This window comes from Hypomesus transpacificus, chromosome 17 (genome assembly GCF_021917145.1).
Source record: "Hypomesus transpacificus isolate Combined female chromosome 17, fHypTra1, whole genome shotgun sequence".
Lineage (NCBI taxonomy): Eukaryota > Metazoa > Chordata > Actinopteri > Osmeriformes > Osmeridae > Hypomesus > Hypomesus transpacificus.
This window is the reverse complement of record NC_061076.1, coordinates 2,486,487-2,511,292: the sequence shown is the minus strand read 5'-3', so window position 1 is coordinate 2,511,292 and position 24,806 is coordinate 2,486,487. Positions and strand designations below refer to the sequence as shown.

At 46.7% G+C, this 24,806-nt stretch overlaps 1 protein-coding gene across 6 annotated transcripts; it reads left to right on the top strand.

The window, feature by feature from the left end:
* The first annotated feature begins 227 nt into the window (after positions 1–227).
* cacnb1 (calcium channel, voltage-dependent, beta 1 subunit) lies at positions 228–24,251 on the top strand. 6 transcript variants are annotated; one of them, XM_047039073.1, is made up of 15 exons: positions 230–513; positions 3,429–3,515; positions 11,701–11,820; positions 12,045–12,167; positions 12,456–12,592; positions 13,068–13,135; positions 14,422–14,582; positions 16,698–16,778; positions 16,877–16,935; positions 17,046–17,155; positions 18,004–18,012; positions 19,528–19,679; positions 19,845–19,940; positions 20,042–20,227; positions 21,993–24,249. In XM_047039073.1, the coding sequence occupies exons 1-15, from the start codon at positions 430–432 to the stop codon at positions 22,545–22,547; spliced, it is 2,028 nt and encodes a 675-aa protein (XP_046895029.1). In that variant the 5' UTR covers positions 230–429; the 3' UTR covers positions 22,548–24,249. The 6 variants fall into 6 exon arrangements, with proteins under 6 accessions (XP_046895033.1, XP_046895029.1, XP_046895030.1 ...); XM_047039077.1 differs by lacking the exons at positions 14,422–14,582; positions 18,004–18,012 and adding an exon at positions 15,145–15,173 and having other exon boundaries at positions 228–513; positions 21,993–24,251; XM_047039074.1 differs by lacking the exon at positions 18,004–18,012.
* Positions 24,252–24,806: the final 555 nt, after the last annotated feature.

The window sequence follows — 24,806 nt, the reverse complement described above, 5'->3', positions numbered from 1 at the left end:
TGCTGTCATACTTTCAGATCAACAGGTAAGATCAAAACTTTGGACTGCATTGTAGGAGCTGGATGACACAAAAACACATACGTTTATGCTTCTAAAGACAGACAGTCCTGTGCGAACCTGCTGTTGGATGTCCATCACAATACAACAATTCTAAACAGCCCTTGGATGTCAATTTATTAGGGTGGGGCCTGGCCAGTCAATGGGGCGTGTACGACGTCGACGGCTTGAATCTTGAGCGCACAGTGGAAGAAGCGAAGCGAGTGGAGCGCTACGATAGGCTGTGGAGACAAGCAGCTGTTGCGGCTATTGTAGTAGAGAGCCACAGTCTGTATTGAAGAAAACGGCAGTCTATTTTTCATGTTTAACAATGACTGTATTGAATCATTTCAAATAAATGAAAGTGAAAACAGAATTCTAAAAAAGTAATCAATGGTACAGAAAGATAGTATGTCCAGGACGCCTTCGACCTCTACTCAGGAGATCCAAATGGACATATTTGATCATCATCCACAGGTAAGATGAGCCTACATCTCACACCGAAAAAACCGGCTAAGAGAAAACAAATGGGCTTGTTCACCGTCCTTCTGTCACATGATTTACCATAGCCTACATTATGCCGTTATTGGTGTGGTTGATCACATTTAAGATAGCTTACATCGATCACGAGTAGGCTAACAATTACAATGAGCATTTTACATTTTGTATTAGTATTTTTTATTTCTATTTGATTATTAAAGAGAACCACATGTCAGTTAGGAGTACAAATGTCACAGAGCCAATTATCCGGAGCCCAAGTAGCCGTCTATCCCTGCACAGATTTGTGCCTTTATATTGAGATATATTTTTCCAATTTTGAAAACATGTTTAAATGTTTACATTCAGTAGGTTAATTTGAATATATTCCAATGAAACCCTAAGTGTTATCAAGTGCAGTACATTTACAATTTTCTGGTGTTAATTTGGCTACTCAAATTGGAAATGAAATTCGAATTTTTGTTGCTGTTTTGCTGACATTTAGGTAATATTAAAATATTTTTTTATTTTCACACTGAAATATTGTAAATGTATGTACTTAATGTAATCACAAAGAAGCAGCTTAGATGTTGTTTTATGAGCGTTGTTTCCCAAACCCCGCCCACATAAACGTGTCATTATGGACACATTTCTTATTGTAAAATAGATTTTCCCTGCTTTTCTGCATCCAAATGTCCCTCTTTATAAATGAAGCAAAGTTTGGGCAGGCAATAAAGTGTTAATTATTACCTCTGACTGGTTAATGTAATTGTTTTGTTAGATAAAGTTATTATTTATCATGTTATCTCCTCAACACTCACAGATGCAGAAGATACAAATATGCTGCTTTGAGCTTTTTTGTAATGTTAGACGCCTGACCCAAGGTATGCAATCTTTTGTTGCAAAATATTTGTCCAAATAAAATGTTTCATACCTATTAATAGCCTTTAGGAGGTTACAAGACATCAATCAATGTGTGGGCATGATTGGTCATAAAACAAACGTGTAAAAGGATGAGAGTCTGGAAGAAACCCTCCCACGCCCAGCTCTATCATTGTCTCTCCACGGAAACCACGACATCACAGAAACTAACACCGAAAAATAAGCACCTAAAGCCATGCCAAGTCTTTGTTTTTGCTCTCTGTTTCTTTCCTTACACCCACCCACCCACTCTCTCTCTCTCTCTCTCTCTCTCTCTCTCTCTCTCTCTCTCTCTCTCTCTCTCTCTCTCTCTCTCTCTCTCTCTCTCTCACAGTGTCTTTACATTTTATCTTTTAGTTCATCATATTTCTTTGTTCTTATCAAACTTTTCCTTTATCCTCTCACCATGAATACAATCCCCCTTTCTCTCTGTCCCTCTGGTTGTCCATCCAACCTGTCTCCCTCTGTTTGGAGCACGCTCCTCCATGTCTCTTGTGTGGTGGCGCTGAGAGACAGATGGACTCCCTGCTGGTGCCAGGCAGCAGGGAAGGGTTCTGTGAGGCTCTCTGATCAATTAGATATAAAGTTCATGCAAACCTGCAGCGGGTCATGCTGGCATATTTATAACTCAGCTGTCGTGGGACAGCCGTGGGGCTACATGTCTTGCGTCCTGGAGAGAGGAGCACACGACCTCGGGGCTCACGGCAGCCCTGAGCCCAGTGGAGCTCTGAACAGATGAGAGGTGGCCTGACCTGAGAATGCCGCCGCTATGATCACAATCAGGGCCCAGGGACGATAACTCAGACAAAGTCGTGTTTGTGTTTCCACCGAGGATGGGAGCGTGCTGAGTGCTGCGTACAGTCTCACGTGCCTGTCTTTGACAGTGAGTGTTTGGCTTTTCAAAGCTGTCAAACCTCTCTCTCCAGTGAGTCGCTTGGCCTCCCTTGGTTGTTTACCAACGACAGGAAGCCTTCCCTCCCTACATCCCTTGGCATTTCCCTGCCCTTTGTCATGGACACCACTCCTCCACAGGACTCCCCTCATCCCTCATCCCCCTCCACCTGGCCTCACCTACCCGCCCCAACCACAGCACACCTGTCCAGACGACAGCTTGAGTTTCCCGTTCCCCATCAGGTCTTGCCGTCAGGCTCATCGCCGGCCACACTGAGACTGTGCCATTGTTGCTACTGCTGCTCAGGTCTCATTAGTTTGGGATCTGACAGCGTTGAGGCTTTCCCCTGCGGCTGCGCCCTCCCTGTCTCAGACATGGTGTTGATGATGATGATGATGATGATGAGGAGGTACCAGGCAGAGAACCAGGGAGAGGAGCAGGGACTGGAAGCAGAACCCTTGCTGCACCATACCTTCAGGCTGCTGCTGTACCGCCGGTCATCCTCTCTCAGAGGACCCGCACTTATCAGAAAAGACAAAGAGGGTCACAGTGCACTGGCTTCACTCTGTTATCTGACCCAGGCGTGTGTGTATGTGGGCTGGTTGCTCCCCCTGCGGTGGTTTTGTATGTACGGTGTGTGTGTGTGTGTGTGTGTGAATGTCTTTGTTGTTATGTACTGGAACTGTGTGTTCCTCTTTCTGTACACACAGGAGGGCCACAGCCAGTTAAAATCCATCAGGCATCCGTCCTGATTGCTACCAAATGCAATTAGCCAGCACTGTGTCGCCATGGTGATGATGCCAGTGTGGGCCCTAATGCAATGGAGGCTCTGCCCAAGCCGGATAGGCCGTTTACCAGGGATCAGATTACTGGGTCCCAACGTACACCAGGACATGAATAATGACCAGTTATAGAGGCTTTACGTACAATAGACCCAGAACACACTAGTGATCCCGCCTGGTCGTAGCGTTCCACAGTACTGTTGCAAAATGTCTCATGTGAGAGAAGTGGTCTTCAGGTAACGAGTAGCATATTATATCTATTCATATAACAAAAAGAAAATGCATCGTCTCTTAAAAAAAACATTGTCTCTTCTTTCCAGGTAAAGTATCCCAAGCGAAAGGGTCGATTCAAACGGTCCGATGGAAGCACCTCCTCTGACACCACCTCTAACAGCTTCGTCCGCCAGGTAAGCCGCCCCCTCCCTCCCCCCCGGCCTTCAGAACCCCTTAGTGGGGGTAGACGAGGAGCCCGACCATGGGGGTCTGTAGGGCGGGTTGACAGGCAGTGTTGGAACATGGTCTCTGAGGACTCTAATGATCCTGCCCTCGCCCTGCTTCCAGCCCCCTCAGTGTCCTCCCGGTGCTCCAGTGGAGTATTGATCAGCACTGAGAGCCCCATGTGCAGGCCTGTTACACTACAAGAGCAGCTGCCTTCTGCCTGTGTTTCTGAGGACAGTGGGAACACCCTCGGCTCCAACAGAGAGGAGCTTCCTTTCTGTTAGCCTGGGGGGGGGGGGTCTGTGTGATGGGGTGGGGGTGGATGGGGTGGGGGTGGATGGGGTGGGGGTGGATAGGTTATGGTGGCACAGGTGGATATCCTGGAAAAAAGCATCACCTCGTCTGGACATGCCATTTGTCAAAGCGACCCCGTGTCATGCAAAAATGGAGAACGCTTTTTCTATCCGACCTCTTCATTTATGAGAGGAAATTGTTTGTCACTGCTGGATGACATTTAGCCCTGCGCCATATGGGTGTCACCATGAAAAGCCTGCTCTCTCCCGCTGGTAAGCACAGGACGTGGAGGCCACCTGTGGACTCTAAAGGTTAACTCCATCTTCCAGTGAACACACGCCAACAACATCCTCCAAACCTGGGCTCAACTTCACTTTCTCGCTTTGCTTCGAACCAGGCGTGTTGAAACATAATTCATGTAAAGATCATATAGATGGTCAAAATCAAAACTCCAAAACGTAATAAAAGCATAATTTCATGAGACAGTAAATCTGTATGTATATACTGTGTTTGACTATAGATTTGCCTTCTCTCTCACACACACACACACTCCTAGGCTAGCACATACACACACAAACATGGAAAAGGCACAATCTACCAACAGTGGTGCGCGTACGCTGGCCTGGTTTCCACGGCAACGGGGCCACCGAATCTCACTCTGTGTGCAGTAGGATGGGGAGGAGGAAAGGATGTTTAGATGGATTAGAGAGTGTGTGTGTGTGTGTGGGGGGGGGGGGTGTGTGTGTGGGTATGCTTCAGTGCACCTACACAAGGCCTTCAAGTGTACCTTAGTTACACAGACTGACACCGGCAGCAGTACATTTCACATTTACACTTCGACACATTAGGTTTCATGATATATATTTAGGTTTATTAGTGATCTACTGAAATAAACACATTACAGGGCCCAATGACGTCACAATCCCAAGAGGAAAAACACAAAGAACATATCCATGCAACTAGGTTTGGCTCTCAATTCCACCGTCAACTGCTTGTTTGACTTGAGATGAGGTGCCCCGTGATGCAGTCAGTGAGGGTCGATAGTCATGCTGTCATGCCTCATCACCCTGGAGCTCTGTGTCTTTGTGTCGTCAAGGTGCTGTGGTCACGTCAGTCAACAGAGGGGACGGGGGTTGTTCATACAATAGGAAACAGCCCGGCATAGCTTCTGACGTAAAAATGTACAAGGAATCCTTGTGTGTCGCATACACCTTCAGATTACTCCCATTCCACAGACCGAAATGCAGCGTAGACTTACTGCTCTTTCAGTGGCGGTGACTCATTCTTCATCCCCTTTTCACCAAAATGATTTCCCTTGGACATGGTGAAGAGAAGAATCACGCTGTCCTCCAGCAGTGCGATGTGCAGGGTCTGTCCATTAGTCTGTCCATTAGTCTGTCTCTGCAGGCCTGTGTCTGTCTGGGTGGGGGTAGCAGCGGCCTGGTTGTCTGGCTCCTGAAAGTCTCTCTCTCTTTCTCTCTCTTTCTCTCTCTTTCTCTCTCTCTCTCTCTCTTTCTCTCTCTCTCTCTCTCTCTCTCTCTCTCTCTCTCTCTCTCTCTCTCTCTCCCTCTCTCTCTCTCTCTCTCTCTCTATGTCTCTCTCTTACATCGTGGCAATCTGTTCCCAAGTCTGCCAGCCTGTCCATCACTGGTCTGTCAATCAGTCAACACTGGGTAGCAGGCTTCTATCAGAGGTTTCCCTCTAGTGGTGAAATTGAGAGACACTCCCCCAACTCTTTACTATGGCGGGTAGGGCACAATCAATGATTCAACAAGATGTATTCCTCCAGTAAACTCATCTACTGTATTTCCATGTAAGAAAATCTACCCCCCAAAAATTGGATTATGAACTCTTCCTCAGCCAAGTTACTACACATTCGAGGCTTGAAGCAAGCTTGTGCTGTAGGTATGACTGATCAATCTACGATAATAGAAGATACCTTCTTGGTTGTTGAGAATAAGTTCATAAAAACGAAAGGATCTGTCTGTATGGAGTCACTACATTTGTCTTGAAATGTAACCCAGTGACAGTAAACTTCGAGGCCTCTGTCTGGAAAATGTACTTCCAGGAGGATGAGTGTCTTCAAGTGTATGTTCACACGTCATTGTGCAGGATGTCCTTGTCTTGCTGTTGTTACGTCATCCCCTCATTCCCTTATCGCCCCCCACTCTGATACCCAGTTCCGGGAGGAATGAGACAGGGCTTAGAGAGAAAGAGAGGTGAGGAAGGGTGGGGGGTTTCCCTAGGCACTGCCCCTGCCCCTCTCCCACGTCAGTGGGGGCATCGAATGGCTGACGGCTGCATACCAAGCCTCCTTCTGGGGCTCTCTGCGTTCAGGACCCTGTTTCTGTTCTGCCAGGGCTAAATATAATTCCCCAGTTTGCAAATGTAGCACAAGTCCTGCAACCCGACCCCACGACCAGTCCCAGCTCCCCCGCCTGGTCTCCCTTCCTCTACACAAGTTTCAGGTTCTTTAGGGTGGTGGGGGTGGGGGTGGGGTGGAGGGGCTGGGGGTTAGGGGAGCAATCTCCTATTCACACATACAGGTCTCTCTCTCTCTCTTTCTGAAAAACACACACACACACACGCACACTTTTTTTCTTGTCGCACACTTACACACGCTTCGCCGTCACTGACTTTTTCACACACGGATTGTGTGGGCTGTGGCTTTGCCTGTCTGGTTTGCCGAGGTGTGGTGAGCGTGGCAAACAAGCTATGGAGACTACCGAGAGGATTCAGAGGCCCCTTATGGTAAGAAGGTTCTGGATAAACCTAATATCTTTTAATAGTTCTGTCAGTTGTTGTCAGTTTCCCGAAAGCTGGGCTTTTATTCGAGTTCAGGGCTGGAGAGTTAGGTATACGTGTGTTACAGAGTGTATCAAGAGTTTATAATTGGACGGTATCAAAAAGGGTGGCCCATCTCCTGTTGTCTCTCTCCTGCTCTTTTGGCGCTCTTTGATCTTCTTCTCTCGTCTGCGTTGAGGGGTTCCATTTTGGGCTGAGCCACAGCTGCTGTGAAGGCACTGGGTTTTTAATTAGACTTCCAGTCCCTCTGGTCGCCTCTCCTGCTATAGGAGCTGCTCTCAGCCCCTCTGCCTCCTACTGTCAAAGCTTTATGGTCAGTGCACGGGTCTGATTTCCCCCCTGGTCCTGCTGAAACTATCCAGCATCTCATCCTAGGCCACTGGTCACAGCGCTCGTCAGAATATACCTCTGTGTTGAATTCAACTGGCTGTTTGTGATCATCGATCAGTGTCTGTGTCTGATGAATGATAATGATCAAACTGTTTACCGGCTCTTATGACTACATAAGGGCTCATTCCCAGCTTGATAGGAATCTATGTATTCATGGCAAGGGATCCTCAAAGCTGAGGCTTGCTAGTTAGCTTCAGTATGAGGACCTTTTAAGATAGCGTTCGTCATGAAACAATGTTAGTCTAGCTGGTTGCCATGGCAGTACCACTGCAAAGAAAGGGCACAGGGTCATTTACTGTAGCTACTAATGGCACTTCTGTCCAGAGAGTAATATGTCTCTAGATGTAGCCTTTATGTTTCTTTGCTAGATTGCTATAAAATCAGCTAGATTTAAAGACTATCGATAGTTGGTTTTGACTGTAACATCTACTGTCCTGGGGATCTATTGTAGAATCTGAATATGATGTGGAGCACAGATTGGGTCCAGGTTGGTTATGTCCTCTATGTTTCTCTGTTGATGGACAATATTCATTCTGAAACACTTTCAAGTCCCCAAAAATATAACAATTCCATGGTGCTGGTGGTCAGGTGAGATCACCAAGAGATTGTGTCCACGTAAACTGTCTTCCATGATTTCCCCAGCACTCGCTCTATTCTACAGCCACACCAGCTGGTCAGGCTGACCTGAACTACATCAGAGACGTGGCAGCACTCGTAAAAAGTGTCACTCTGTCACTCGTCAGTACGACTTCTACACTCACACACTCGCTGTGCTCCATCACCTTCTGAACGTACTCCAAGCCATGCCACAGAGAAGATAGCAGTAATGGAGAAGCGATTTTTACCAATTAAACTAGGGCTAAAATACTTTCTGTAGAAGTCGTTAGGTGGTTGTTGTTGTGTCTGTGGTTTATTGTTTCTTCAGGGAAGGGGTTTGATAATGACGGTCCTTGACTGTTTTTTCCATACACTCTATCCTCCTTCCATCCTCTTGTACTTGAACGGATGACCAGAAAAGAGAGGGAGGAAGAAAAACAAGGGAATAAAAGGAAGAAAATAAAGGAAGAGTTTGGCCACTATGTACTACAGTTGTGTGTTCCTACTGTAAATGCACCCACACACTTCCTGTGAAAAGAACATCTTTACCCACACACCAACCAGTAAGCAGCAGTCTTCATCGCAGAGCTCTTCCAAGAGCCAGACCCAATGCCGTTGCTCTATGGTTTCGATTCTCTCTCCACAAAGTACTTGTATAGAACTGGGCTTTGTAGCAGCAGAAGAGCCGCCTGTGTCAACATAACATCCACCCACAGGTCAACTCTATTCAACCCTAATTATTCAAAGCACTTGTCTTCCCATCCCCATCTTTCTCTGCCTGTCACCCTTCCCCCACCACTCTGTGTTTCACCCTCCCTCTCACCCCCCCCCCCCTCTTTCTCTCTCTCTTCTCGTTTTTCCAATTTGTTCTCTATCAAAGCTGAGCAGGTGTGGATTCATGGCAGTGGCAGCCACTGCAGATGGAGCAGTAACTGACCAGTGTATGATGCCTTCTCATGACTGCTTGGTTTCCAAATTCCTCTTCAACCTACCTGTTATGTGTCTGCCTGGGTTGTAGAAGAGTACTTTCTTCTTTTACTAGATATGCCTCTTGCATTTAACGTCGGAGTCTATTTCCAACCAGATTTGTTATTGTTTTTTTCAGTCACTAACAATAGATTGGATTGATTGATTAAGGTGTGGCCCAGCACCCAGGGTAAAACACCCAGAGGATAAAGGGAGATTCTGTGGTTATATTATATGTATTTAAATGATCTACTGTTCAATGCGCGTTCAGACTCATTTGTGTCTGAACACAGCAAGCCATTCCACAGTAACAGAATCAGTCCTCTGGACTGGAGAGACGGCAGCTATTCTGCTGATGTCTCTCATCATTCTCTCTTCTCCTCTTTCTCTCTCTCTCTCCCTTTCTCATTCTCTTTTGGCAGCTGGACTGGTTACTATGACACTGCTAAGGTCTCTACCTTGACTTGACCAATAGAATGGCGGCTTCAGAATCAGGTGGTTGGTAGCTATTTTGAACAGGAGCTGTGTGTGAAGTGAAGCAAGAAACTAAATTAGAGACACAACCCAATCGACATCAAACGATAGTGAGCAAAGTGATAGAAAGGGGTGGAAGGGAGTGTATCAGAAGGAGAAAACCAGAGAAGAAGAAGTGAAGGACCGGGGTTTCAAGGAGACAAGACACGTTTAAGATAGATCATCTGTCTTCCAACAGCGAATCAGTTTCCTCAACTCCCCTTCTATTTCACTTGTGTCCAAGTCCCACCCACCAAGAAACTCTTTGGTAAAGATGAGTTGGTGATTGACTCATTCTGTCATTGCAGGTGTGTGTGTGTTGTTTTTGAATCTGCTTATCATTTTTTCACTTGGACCTTTTTTTCTCTCTCTCCCCCCCCCCTCCCCCCTCCCCCCCACTGTCATTTCCCCTGCGGGAGTGTTGTATGATGTGACCAGGCTGTGAGTGACTCACTGTCACACACGCACACAAAGGCTCCACTGCTCGTCCTCCCCCTCTCTCTCTCTCGCTCTTTCTCTCTCTCTCTGGCGATTTTCTGCATCACAAACCTGTTAACAGACGGGAGTAGCTTCGAGTCGATGCTCAGTTAGGTGGCAGGAGGCGTATTCTCTCTCAGACCGACTCGGGTGGGATTTTCATCCAGGTTGATTAACCGTTCAATTATTGGCCCCCCCATGTTGGGATGCATCTCTATGGGTTAGATGACTCAGAGCCGGTAAGTGTCGACAGCAGCTTCTACCAGCTTTTAATGCAGCAGCATTCATCCTTATCACACCTGCTTTGGGGAGATACAGCATGGTCGAGATGAACGTGTCAAATGAAACAGGAAGTAGGGGGGTCTGCCCCAACGATTGTCTGTCGGTTGCCTTGGTTACGGGGCGTGTGCTCCTCGGGCTTGCTGTTGCTAAGCCACAGGGGCACTTCCCTGCAACAGGTGGCTACGCTTGTATCAACACAACAGTGTTTGTTATTAATTCAAACCACAATTGTATGTGGCCTACTTATCATTGAAATGCCTAGCCCTCATTGACAACATACTATCTGACATGTTCTCACACGTACAGTATTTCTCTCTGCCAGTGGCAAGCTGCCCTGATGTATATTTAGTCCTCTCTGGTCCCCATTCCGTCTGATGGCTGAAGCTACCTCTCTTTGACCTGTCACCTGTGATGCATGTTTTCCTTGGAGAATGACAAGGGAAGGTGGAAGGGCGTTCTCTAAGAGACTCTTGCCATCTAGACTGTGGTTTGCTGCCGTAACACAGGTTAGCATTATCACTATCTGCTGCTAGATGTCTTCTCATCAGAGGAGTGGACCAGAGAGGGCACTAGGGACACAGAGTCTCTGGGTAGGTGAATATAAACATTTCGTTATGGGCGTTTGCTTGTGTGCTTTCGCTTTCTACTGTTCAACGGGGGAATTGTTTAACGTCATTACATATGGTGTGTATCATCCTCACGCCTCTATTTTAAAACCCCACTCCCAATGACTCACGTCTTCTGCCTGGCACATTCAACTGTCCGCATGCTTGTCTGCACCTCCCACGAGTGGAAAGCAGTCAGTCTGACACCTGCAAAACCAGAGACCTGAACAAGTGGGATAGTTATATAAAGAGAACTCTCAAGCACTTCAGGGCAGAGTTTTTATTGTGTGGTATGGGCGGATTAGGGTCAGCCAGAGTGTCAGGTTGTCAGGCCATGAGTGCTTGGTAGAGCTGTGGAAACCAAATAGCATGAACCCACTTTACGGTCTTTTAAAATATGTATGTTCCGTCAAACAAAATCACATTTTATTCGTACGACATTCATGTCACAGAGGAATTCACAGATGCCAATAGAACTGCACCTAAACCAACTCAAACCCTTTCTTGTACAATATGCCAGTACTTCAGTTATGTATTCACTTTCAGTTTACACTCCCACTCTCGAGCTTCTTTTAACACTTGGTTTTTAAAACATCGGCTTTTCTTATGTGTGCTTTGCATATGTGCGGTCATTACGCATCCATTTCACACCTAAAAAACATCAGGCTGACATTGTGTGTATTTGATGAGTCAGCTTGCATGCTAACAGTCAGGCAGACTCCTCTTGTCTAGGTTGAACACGGAAGAAGAAATAAGAGCAGCAAGCATGTACAGCGTTTTTCATTTGTCTCGTGACATCTATGCCAATAATAACACGGCTTTCGTTAAGATATATCTAGGAAAGCAGGTTTAAAGAGAGTCTACGAGGTAACGACACAAAGAAAGCGTCAACGCAGCCAGAGTTTGAGCGAGGCCCAGGAGGAGATGAAACAGCTCATCACGCTAGGCTTAAGTCTTATACCAAAAACACGCACCTCGACCGAGCCCTCGTTGATTCTTCCCACCTTGTCTCTGGGTACTGGGGTGCTGTGGGGGCAGGTCAGGGTGGGAAACAATGCCAGGACAAACTCTGTGCTTCCAGCACGATGCTCCTATTCCTGTCTATACTGCTCCACAGTGACCCAGCGCTTTATTTAAGGACATGTAGTCATGCTACACACACACACACACACACAACCAGCCTTCTCTAACACGCCATCTCTGTGTGTGTGTGTGTGTGTCCCAGGGCTCTGCTGACTCCTACACTAGCCGGCCATCAGACTCCGACGTGTCTCTGGAGGAGGATCCTGAAGCGCTGAGGAAGGAAGCTGACAGACAGGCTCTCGCCACACTCGAGAAAGCCAAGGTCAGAGGTCGCCATTTTGTACTCCCCACCCTACATCCTCTATACTCCCCCAAGACCTCTACCCACCCTACATACAATCTATACTCCCCCCTGACTGTCTGTTCCCCCTGATTTAGGATATCACAACATCTGTAGATGATGATAACTGCCATCAAAGTTAATATTTTACAAAGAACCTAATCTCATTGTTCTGAATAATCAGTGAATGTCTATGTCCTTCCCAGACCAAACCAGTGGCGTTTGCAGTGCGGACAAATGTGGGCTACAACTCCGGCCCCAACGATGACGTGCCCGTGCAGGGCATGGCCATTTCCTTCGAAGCCAAAGACTTCTTGCACATCAAAGAGGTCAAACAACAATGGTTTTATTGATGTGTTGTTTGTCTGCCTTCGTTTTGTATCGCCAATATCTTTTTCGTTGTGCTTTGATAGGATTTGATGACAGCTAGGTAGTGAGAAAAATGAAATGCCATTTTTGTGTTTACACATCCAGCTCCGCCTTTTGTTCTGTTTATGTGTGAAGTAACATGTCAATCACCAAGATAAGATGGCGTTGGTTGCCTGGGCAATATCAGGCTCTGCAAGCAGGAAAGGGGCTGTATTCCTCGTTGACATTTGACTGTCTGTGCTGTGTAGAAATACAATAATGACTGGTGGATCGGCCGCCTGGTGAAGGAGGGCTGTGAGGTGGGCTTCATCCCCAGCCCTGTCAAGCTGGAGAACACCCGGCTCCTGCAGGAGCAGAGGATGAGACAGAACCGCCTGAGCTCCAGGTGCTCCCCAACCCTCCTGCCTGCTCCACACACACATTACATCATTTACATTTAGTCATTTAGCAGACGCTCTTATCCAGAGCGACTGACAGTTAAGTACAGGGACATTCCCCCAAGGCAAGTAGGGAGAAGTGCCTTGCCCAAGGACAGAACGTCATTTGGCACAGCCGGGAATCAAACCAGCGACCTTCAGATTACTAGCCTTATTCCCTAACCGCTCATCCACCTGACTCCCCCCCCCCCCCCACACACACACACACACACACACACACACACACAGTCCAGACCCTCACACACACACCCGCTCCACCAGTATCAGAGTCATGCATGTGTAATCAACCCCTCAGTCTCTCCCTTCCCTGATGCTCCCACGTCACCCCCTTGCGTCGCCGTGACGATTCGAATCCCGGGAACCTCCTCTTTTGAATCCGAGTCGTCACTCTTGTCCGTGTCACTGTTGTGTTTCCTCCCACAGTAAATCTGGTGGGAGCTCCAGCCTTGATGTTGCCACGGGAACCCGTAGGCCCACCCCTCCCGGCACAGGTGAGAGTCACGGCGGCGGCCTTGTGAAAGGTCGAGACAGTAGACGGGGCGGCGTTGATATTTAGATGCCGATTTTAATTGGATCGTTAGGCGACCGCGATGTGGAATCACAGCAGCCCATCTCTGGTTTGAGTGTGGCCCCAGCATGTCTCACTGGGTGGGGAGGGAGGGAAGGAGGAGTGAGGGAGGGAGGGGGAGAGAGATAGAGAGCCTGTTTCAGGTCTGTCATTGGTAAACAGCAGAGGATCGAAATAGAGCTGTAAATTAACTCCTCTCATTAACGATGACAGCTAAGCCTGGCTAGAAAAGCACTGTTGATCATTATCATTATGACCTCAGAAAATGTGTGAATATTCTTAGATAAGACTGCCAGCGTAATTGAAGAGGATCAGAGCAAGATTTGGAGAAAGGAATCTCCTGAATAACATTGAAAATGGGGGGTGGGGGTGGGGGGGGGGATCACACTGTAGATTTCAAGAAGACGCTTCATTTCAGCTGATGACCCATTCGCCTCATGGAGGTGCATTGCAGAACCATACACCAGCCTTCCTATCCACCGTGTTTAGCACCACCCCCCGGCCTGGCTGTTCCACCCTGACACCTGCCCCCCTGCCCCCAACACAGATCCTCTCCTTTCTCCTCCAGCATCACCGCCCGCCAACTCCAGTAGCACATACTGCACCGCCACTTTCACCACACAACATCCTCCCTCCTGAACGCCACCATTGACCATCGCTCTTTCTCTTTCTTTCTCTCTTCTTTGATTTGTCTCTGTACTTATCTATCTATCACTCTTTCGCTCTTTCGCTCATTCGCTCTCTCTCTCTCTCTCTCTTTTTGTCTCTCTACTTATCTATCTATCACTCTTTCGCTATCTCGCACCACCACATCAAATGAGCGCTGCCAGGACGCTCTTCCTCTTGCTTCATGGTACTCTTTGTTTAATCACTGATCCACTTTTACTGCTGTTACTTCTCCTTTGATCTCTTTCTCTTGTCACTCCATTCAGATCTCAGAAAGACGGCTCCGTGCCGTCTCCGCCTTTTCTTCTCTCGTGATTTCCTCCATGTCTGTCGTTCGATGCCTTCCTTTTCATGCCTTCCTTTTTTCCTTTTTCTCTCTTTCTCGTTTTGGTTTATTTTAATCTTATCTCCGCTCTCCCCCTGTTTGTTTCTTCCCCCTCTCTCCCGCTCTCTCTGTCTCTCTTTCTCTCTGTCTCTGTCTGTCTCTCTCTCTCTCTCCTCTTTGTCATCTCCCTTTGCACTTGCCCCTGCCCCTCCCCCTAGCTCATGTGGACATGTCCACTATGAACTATGACCTTGACCCCCTGGACCTGGATGCTGAGGAACCCCCTGAGCCCCAGGGTGACCCTCGCTCCTCCAAGGGCAATGCAGGCAGCGTCACATCCCCGCAGGCCAACGCCCACCGCCTGCCCTTTTTTAAGAAGGTAACACCAGGGAGACCGCAGCACCGCTCCCCCCCCCCCCCCCCCCCCCCACACCTCCTGCCTTCCTCCACCGACCCTCCACAACAGCCACCTGTGGTCCAGTCTGATGTGTAACCCCTGTCTCCGCCTGCCGGCCCCCACCCACCCCCTTGCCCTCTCTCACTAACTGCCTACAATTTACCCACTGTTCCCGCCGCCAGCCCCTGACTCTAATCCTGATTGGTCCCCTCCGTTTCCGGTTGCCACGGTAACGCTGGGAAATGTTTGCGTGGGTGTTTTTTGTGTCTGGGAGAGGGGCTGAGTTCTATTCTCAAAAACTGCAGTAGAGCACTGCAGTAATATTTCAGAATATGTTTTCCCAGATTTCATGACAACGTGCAGCGCAGATAGAGTTGATCTCTATCTGTCTCTCCTTGATCATTGAACAGCTCCTCTCCCGATGTCCCCCTCTAATCCTAACTTGTCAATAACAACACGTGCTCTATGTTTTGTGCCTTTGTCTCTTCTTCTTTCCGTTCTGCTCTTTCTCTCGTTTGGGTTTGTCTGCCGAATGATACTTTAGGTGGCCCAGCCAAACAGAAACAGAAGTCGGTGAGTTTGTTTTTCTCTAACGAGACTAACTTTGAACCTTTCCTCCTGTATCCTGCTCCTTTTGCTTGTTCTGACGTGGATTTCTCATATCAGCTGATGTTTATGAGTCAAACGTAGGGATGCACGAAAAATGTATTTCCAACACTTTTCATTGCATCGTAAAGTATTGCAATCAGTTCCGAAAGGAAACAGTCTTAGACTGAGGCAAGCAGGGTGAAGTGCCTTGCCCAAGGACACAACGTCATTTGGCACGGCCGGGAATCAAACCAACAACCATCTGATTAATAGTCCGACTCCCTAACCTCTCAGCCATCTGATCCCCAGCGGTGATCAGATGGGTCTCACCGCTCTCTGGTGCCGACAGGGTGACACAGGCTGCCAGGGAGCAGGTGCAGGTGTGTCACATGCCCCGTCACACAAACAGAGAATCGTGGCTAACGCTAATTAACCCTGATGTTTTTTAGTTTCCATCGGTGGCGGCCTGTTAGAGTGGCCGTGGCTCTCGCTCGACTCCTCTCACTGTCTGTCAGCAGTTCTGGTCCTGTGGGAAGAGAATGTAAAAAGGGGCATGTTTTTGTACCCAAACATCAGCGAGTACATTGTGCTAATGTTATTCAAGATCATAGTGAGTTATAGCTGTTCCGTTACTCCACCCTCAGATATAAGGACCCATTGGAAAGTTTAAAAGTCTGTATTTTTAGATGTTGTGAATACAAATTAGGTGAAATGAGGCTCCCTGGCTTGGCCTGACTTTATGTAATGTAATGTACCTTAGTGGAGAGGGGCTCTCCAACCCTCTGAGTGTTCTGAAGAGCAGAGCTGCAGGCAGAGGAGTGTGCGCTTCAGGAATACAGATCTGAAATAGCAGCATGTTCTCTCGCTGTCAGTCTATAGGACATGTGACTGTTCCTCTTGTCACTTCCTCTTATGGAGAGTTTATGGATTTGTCATCTTTATGAATCATTTCAGCGGTCTATGCATCCACGTGCGTAAACGTTAAATGTATCGACTGTGTGCGGGTGCTCTGCATAGGACTGTACGGGCAGCAGCACACTATATATGTGTGTTTCCTCCATTTTAGAGACAAAGACATCCAAACACATCATTTGTTCAAATGTTTGTATGCAGGAATATGGGGTAGATTTGCAGTATCAAGTCCATGAAACAGAGGCTTTTAGCATAAATAATGTGCTTGTCCTTGTCCATAACTCACTCTGCCACACTGGGTTTCTTAATTATGGATTGAATCATTTGTTTTACGAAAGGCCGCCTGAGAAATTGAAATTACTTTTTTAAATTGTAAATGAATGTCTGGGTTCTCGACACGTATTTTCTCTACAAAATAAATTGACTTTCTGAAATGCATCATATCTACATTATCATAGTGATTGAGTGACGTAAGTCTTGAAAGAAGGAGGACATTATGGTGTTTAAATTGAATGGTATGCAAATATATGTGCTGTTTGGGTGCCTGCAACCCAACCAGTACCTCACCCCACTCTCTGTGCTCTGCTCCTGGTTCAGATGGAGCACGTCCCCCCCTATGATGTGGTTCCATCCATGAGACCCATCATTCTCGTGGGCCCTTCACTCAAGGGCTATGAGGTAGGATCATCTGCACCCACTGGCTTGTTCATTTCCCCCCTTTTAATATCCCTGGATTCAGTAGCCTTATGGTGTTTATCATCCTCTCATACCTCCAGGTGACGGACATGATGCAGAAGGCTCTCTTTGATTTCCTTAAACACAAGTTTGAGGGAAGGTTAGTTTTGGACCAGATACAATATCTATAAAATGGTGTTGTAGCACGTAATACTAATAACACGTCATCTGAAAATCGATAGTGATTGGATGTTGCTGGTTGTTTTGCAGGATCTCCATCACACGGGTCACAGCAGACATCTCCCTAGCCAAGCGTTCTGTCCTCAACAACCCCAGCAAGCACACTATCATCGAGCGCTCCAGTACACGGTCCAGCCTGGGTAAGACAGAAACATCTGGCCAGGACACACACACCCTGGGCCCCTGGGCCCTCTGGCATCCCCCTTCCTACAAGGAACCAGAACAATTCGGACTGGTTTGTTTGGCTAGGAAGCTTTAATTAGATTGCCATAGTGGGAGTAAATCCAGGGAGAAACATCATTAGGGAAAAGGCAAATGGGGTTAACCCCTAGAAAGTACACGATTATATTCTTATCATTATATTTTCATGTGAAAAAAGATTTGTTGTTGTTGAGTGTTGTCTTTCATCCATTTGGATATTGTGTTTTTCTTACCTTTACTATCTATGTTTTCATATATTGATATTTGCATTTGGATGTTTTATCATTTCCTCAGAATTGTGACCTAGATGGCTCTGCATTCAGGATAGTGTGAGCAATGACATGACTGCAAGAAACAAATACCTGCTGGTTAAAGATGGACATCTACTTGAATTCTGAACTTGTTAACAAACAAACACATTATTACGATATAGTGAGTCGTCCAATGATCCTTTGACACAACTTGACAGGATCATGATCTATCGTAGATCAATCCTAATCTAGGATACACTCATTAAGTGAGCAGGACACAGCAGAGGTCTCCAGATTGAGAGGAGCTGGGCTTTATGCTTAATCCTCGCAAACCTAGGTTTGAAGTTCCTGTCTGAGAGGCTGTAGGGATGAGGGGTTTACGGTTTCTGCCTGCTCTGCCTGACTATCTGAGTCTGATCTGGCCTCTTTTCTCTTTTCGTCCTGTCTCTCCTGTCCTCCACCCACCCACCCACCCACCCATCCCTCCTTTCCCTCTCTCTTCCACCACGCTCTCCTCCCACTCTCTCATGATTCAGACGTACTGGGTACGTATGCTCTCCTTCCTACGGGAAAAACAGTGACAACCCTCTCTGAAAACTCCCCTTTTCTCTCACTACTCTCATCATCCGCTCATACTTCACTTGTCTGCCTGTCTGCCTGTCTGCCTGTCTGTCTGTCTGCCTGCCTGTCTGTTTCTGTGTTCCTCACACTTGTGTGCGACAGCCTGTTGCCTCTAATAAAAAACGTGTTAAACAATGGTGAGCACAGTGGAGACTGAAACACCACTGTGTTAACGTGGCGTGGCCTGCGAGCTGTTGGGGTATATGCCGTCTGTGCTTCAAGGGAAATGTGAGAGGGAGCCCTGGGTGGGGGAGGGGTGGAAGCTAGCTATGGTTAGGGATGAGCGCTTGAGGAAACTGATACACCTTTCCCCTTCCCCCATGCTGTACTGCTCCCCCCCCCCCCCCTCACCCCCACTCCCCCACCCTGTGACCCAGAATCCGATGTTCCTACTGTAACTGTATTTCTATACCTAAGAAGAGCCTGTGTTCGCTTTGTAATTAACAAACTCGTCGATTCAATATTCTCTCGTATCGGGGAGCATAGGAGGGAAGTGCTCAGAAGGAAAGAGAAAAATCCAGTGAGAAATTAAATATTGTAAAGGGAATTTCAGGTGAAGTTCATATAACTTATCATTCTCTGCCGCCCTGGATCCCTGAAGCGGTTTCAGGTTTAATTTCTTTCCCCTTCTTCTACGGAGCCAGGCAACGGCCTGCAGTCCTCATGTCCCTCTGCAAATGACCTCACCCCTCATCTTATCTCTCCCGGTGGCTGGTGTGGCAACACACTTCATGAACCGTTAAAGTTTGCCCAGGCTCTGGAGACATCCAGGACTAGTTTTTAATAATCTCCCTTTAGCACACTGCAACACATCAGAGGCAAAAACACTAAACATTCCACTGGCTAAATCTGTTATTTTTTTCCCCGCTGCACTAATAACAGCACTAACAACAATTGCTAATGTTATGCATCATCAAATTCATTGTACCTGTGATATCTTAAGTGTAGCAGGCATCTCATTCTCGAGAGCCCTTTTACTTCCTGACTTTTAATGGTGTCGGAAACCTTGTTTGACTTGCTCTAATACACCCAAAGATAATCACTGGAAAGTGGCATTAGAATGAGAATGCTCCACAGTTCCATTTATCTATGGTTAAATGGAACAACGGCTGAGGGGTTCTCTGATTCATATGTTTGGTAACATTTCAACGATTTCAAAAATGCATGAATATAATGGATTTTTTTTGTATCGTATTTTTTGGGGTGTGTGTGTATGCTTCTGTGTGAGAGTATTTAAATTTGTGGCGAATTCGGCAAATGTATGCCACGTGGCTTGACAAGTGGCTAACGTCGATCTCCATTCATCCAACTATCGGGACATAGTTGTGGTCGATGATGGAGATTAAATTTTCATTTCAAAATCTCTACCCTTGTATGCGTGTGGACACTCTGTGCCCTTACCACCGCACTTACTTTACGTCTTTGTTTTGGTTCTTTAGCGGAGGTGCAAAGTGAAATTGAGCGAATCTTTGAGTTGGCCCGTACCCTGCAATTGGTTGCCCTGGATGCAGACACCATCAACCACCCCTCCCAGCTGTCGAAGACCTCCCTAGCCCCCATCATTGTCTACATCAAAATTGCTTCACCTAAGGTACCCCAAGTTCAGCACACTGTGAAATAGACTCAAATTTCTTCACAGGATGATGGAGCCAGTTTGTGAGCACCAGACTGAAATGTTACCTTTGGGTCACACGTATACCATCTGAGTGCCCAACAAACTGTCTGTTTCTGAAGAGCAGCGTCTGTCTCCGTCTAGGTTCTACAGAGGCTCATCAAGTCCAGGGGGAAGTCCCAGGCCAAACATCTGAATGTGCAGATGGTGGCAGCAGACAAGCTGGCTCAGTGCCCTCCTGTGAGTCCTTCCGATCGGATCTCCCTCGCCATAAAAGGCAGTTTGTTCTCGTTTCCATCAGCAACCTGCTAACTCGTGACTGTTCTGCCCTCTGTGTTCAGGAGCTGTTTGATATCATCCTGGATGAGAACCAGCTGGAGGATGCCTGTGAGCATCTAGCAGACTACCTGGAGGCCTACTGGAAGGCCACACACCCACCCAGCAGCAACCCTCCGAATCCCCTGCTCAACCGCACCATGGCCACAGCCGCCCTGGCCTCCTCCCCAGAGCCAGTCTCCAACCTGCAGGTACAGGTGCTCACCTCCCTGCGCCGCAACCTGGAGCTGTGGCCTGGCCTGGAGGGGCCGGTAGCCAATGAGGCGAAGGTGGCGGAGCATGCTCTCTGAAGGCTGCCTGGGGTAGCGGTGGAACAGGCATCCCCCCTACGTCCAACCCCACCTCCTGCCTGCTCTCCAGATATCCTCTCCTCTTTCTCCCCATCTCCTAACCCTATCAAGAGAGGAATACATACATACTTTTAAACCCAGTTTCTCCTCATTCTGACATGTTGTATATAGAAACGCACCACACTAATGGGGGGAATGGTGCTTAAACTGGAGAGTGTGGTCTGGGTCCATGATATTGGATCACGTAACCACATGCGCAGACAAACTGAGCATGCTTTATGCAGTGTAGTTACAATAAAAAACGAATTATTAAAGCCTTGTCAGTTTGATCAAACCTACACATAAAATACATTTAGGACTGACTTTTGGTCTTGAGAACATAACCTCCTTGCAAATTACACCGTATTTTATACCATATAGAAAACACCACAGTGAGTTGTTAAGGGCTGGCCACTGGATCAAACCAACAGTAGTTAACTGCACTGAAAAGAGGTTTTAGTTAGAATGTGATCAGCATCACAATTGGGTTATGATAAGATCTGATCTGGGGCTGAAAATCCTTCCATCACTCAGTGAGGTACCTCTGCTCCTGCTGCACTCCTTCTCTCCCCCCATCCTCTCTGTTTGCTGTGGTGGAGAAAGGAAATGGATTCTGTCTGCCTCCGGCCCACCCAACCCCAGGCCTCCCGGGCCTTCATTTCTTCGTCTTTTATCATCTGGGAAACAGTCCAGTTTGCTTCACTCCTCCGTGTTGCCATGGTACCGCCCCTGCAAAGGAGCAAGTCATCTCGGCCTCTTTACAAATGTCTGTCGTGTTGTTGTGTGGCTTCATCTTTAGTTTTCTGACTAGCGGGGAGTTGTAGGTATGGCCTGTGTGTGTGATTGTGTTTGCACTTGACTAACTGGTGTCCTATATCCAATATATACTCTCTGCATAAGCTACACCACAGAAGGTGGATCGTATGAGTTTGTTAGGGCAGCCACATGCTGACTGTCGTTCAAACTGAAGCTTGTCACAGTGCATGGATACAAAATGATTCTGCTTGTAACAATCAGATAGACATGATGCCACACATCCACTTCACATCTATTAAATATACTTTCTAAGTTATATATTTTGATATTAATAGCAAATAAGGTATTTGAAAAGCACAAACCGTTCTATGAAACCTAGAAAGAGGCAAGTAGTACAGTGATTTGGCAACATATAATATTATTTATCAGCCAGAAGGTGGCAGTGTTGGAGGACGAGGTGAAGAAAATGTGTTTGCTTGTTGAATCACTAACCTGCTTGCCAAGTTGTTTTTCTTACAGGTGAATTTGAGTGTGTGTTTGTGAGCTTGTATTTGCATTTGTGTGTGACCGTTTGTGTTTGTTGTGAAATGTATGCAAACATGTGAATGAGTAAACTCTGCATGTATGTAATTTAATTACAATACTACAATGGGCCATTGTTTTTAAATGCATTGTGCTTCAACTGGAATGTAGGATGTATGATAGATACTGTGTGTATGAATTGCTTGTTTCTGATCAAAGTGAAAGCTGCTTAACTTGCTGTACCTTCTCACATTGTAATGAATGAAGCCTGTCCGATGCTAACCCTGTTGACTAACTCACAGCTCGGCCTGCCTGTGTTTGTGTGTGGCATGGTCACGGCTAACTGCAGGGGCCGTATCTGGTACACGGAGAACAGAAGCGCGAGGGTCCTCTGTCGGAGCGCGGTGGAAGCGTCAGTCTCCATGACTACCACAGCGACGTAAGTGGAAAACAGCAGCAGCAGCAACAGCAGCAGCAGCAGACGTACCTGCGTTCCTCACGAGGCCAGTTGCGGGGTGGGGGTGGGCGGGGCCTCGCACGGCAGGACACCTTCGACTCGGAGACGCAGGGAAGCCGGGACTCAGCCTATACTGAGGCAGGAGACTCCTGCATGGACATTGAGACCGACCCGTACGACGAGCCGGAGCATTACCGAGGGGGCGGGGGCGGGGGCAGCCGCCTCCACCTGGCGCAGCACCATGGCCGCCAGGCCTCCTGGGAAGATGAAGGCGCAGAGCCGGATCAGGAGAACCTTAACCACCCTCCGATGCCCAGCCAGTTACAGCAGCAGCATAGACGTGCCAAGCTGAGGGAAAGGCACTGCCAGGACTCCGGAGACACCAGTGCCAACATGGGCCACAACAAAAACCAGGAAGACTGGGGAAGGGACGTGTATATCCGCTAAACACACATGATACCATAGGCTAAGAAGCTGATAGACAGACTGGGGGCGGGAGGGGGTATGGAGGAAGGAAAGGCAGAAGAGAAGGGCAGGGGTGGGGGTTGAGGGCTGAGGTTTGAGGTTAGCAACAACAGAAAGGTGGGTTTGTGGGCCATGCCAATCAGAGACTCATGAATTAATCTGTTTACAACCCTACTAAAGGTACTTTCTCATTTTAGAGTACACTGTAAAGAGATACATTAACTGCTAGATGCCATCCTCATGAAGTTATTCTAGTGATTCAACTTATTTTTGTTTTGAAAGAAGCAGTTTGGTCTTTTCAGTTTCTTTTGTTAGTACTGCATGAATGTCATGGGATCCTACTGACAGCACGAGGACAGTTATTGTATTGATTGTGAATTTATGATTGTGATCTGATCTGTATGATTCAATCTCTCCTATAGTGTAGAATGTGATGGCTGTTAGAGGTGTCATCTGTCCTGTCTGTCCTCTGCAGTCTTAAACAGGGTCTGTCCCCACGTAGAGTTTCAGGGTCTCCACAGAGCTTCACGACTTCAGGGTTCAGCCACAGAGCCTTGGAGTCTCTTTCCTCACATCACTCAGACCTTAAATCTGTCATGTTTAATTTAACATAATTTATTCCGATTATTTATTCAGATAACAGTTTGAATGATTGTTAACTAAATGATGTTAACGATACAAAAGCACCCCAAAGATACTGGATTTCTTCCCTGACCTGCTTCAGCCATAGCATTCTAATATTACTGTACTGTACATGTCTGGTTCGTCCATCTGCTTGGTTTCCTGTCTTTAGAGAGTTGCCGTGGGTGATAGTTATGCTCCTGTAGTAATCACTTGTACTCACAGTTAATAAGCAGCACTACAGTGGTAGTTGACGTGTATGTAAGTGAATGAATTGTCTTGCCTTAGTTACACACCCTCAGATTTACTCCAATCACAAGTGCCGGAATGTCTCGCCAAGCCACTCCCACTTTTATTGTGGTGGGATGTGTTAACACTCTGTTTTCATGATGTTTCATGATGTTTCTGTGTCTATCTGTCTGCTGGCAACTCTGCAGTGGAACTAGCCTGCCACTACTGCACAATGTTCATCTTGTTTTTCTTTGCACCAGCTATGTGTTGTAAGTGCTTTTTTTTTTCTTTTTCTTTTTTAGGGCAGACTGATGGAGAGTTATTTTGCATAGTATATCACTCCCAACTTACACCCAAACAGCTATCTTGTGTCAGAAGAGCAAATGCCATGTACTTCTATTGAATTATGACTGACCTTTGTGTTGTTTTTCCTGTGGACATTTGCATTTGATAAACCTTCAGTTCTTGTAAGATAGTGAGAGGAGTAGGAAGTGAGGTAGGGGACTGGTGCATACATGGTCTTTGCTTACTTATCTAAATGGAGAATCCATGAATGTCTTTGGTGGGCTCCTTCTGCCTACCACGTTTCTTCAGTTAAATAAATGAATATTAAATAATGATCAGTAAATAATGTTATTGTTGCGTTATCGCAATTGTTAAAAAGATGAAAGAACATGTATCATTGGTGCCTGATTGTAGCTACATTTTGCTTTTTCTGCCTTTCATTTTTAATCTGTGGATAAATTCGTATTTTAATTAAAAATGTAATCAGTAAAAAAACTTTTCTGAGTATTAAATTGACACTTGTTTAATAAGAACATTGAGCTCAACATCTTACTCTTCTCTTGTGCTTGAGAACACCGAGGCAAGAGAAAATTTACCTCGTTGGAAGGATGTGGTTTATACCAGATGTGATGTTTGTGAAGTAATCTTGGCCTTCTCAAACCATAGAAATACACTCTCGAACACTAGACGTTTTTCTGGCGTTTCTATGTGCTCCATCATCCGTACATCCAGAAAAAAAGAATAATAATTTCAATTTTAGGGAACAGTTCAAGACGTTTAAATGCAGAGATTTAATCATCAGGTGCAGATGACATTTATAACAAGCAATGAGACCAAATATATATTTTTAGATCGTATGCCCAAAGAGGGCTGTGAGGTTAACATACAGTAAGACTACACAATCAATATGACAACGATAACCACATCTTTTAAGAGGCAAATAAGTTTATTTTAGGCTGCTAGGATTTCCCAGAAATAGAGTTCCTGAGCCATACAAAACTCCCCATTGAAGTGGCAATTGTGAATCCCCGAAATCTGCGTTTCGTTTTTGATACGCTAATACAATGAAAGACAATCAGTATAACTATACTGGAAGTCACAAAC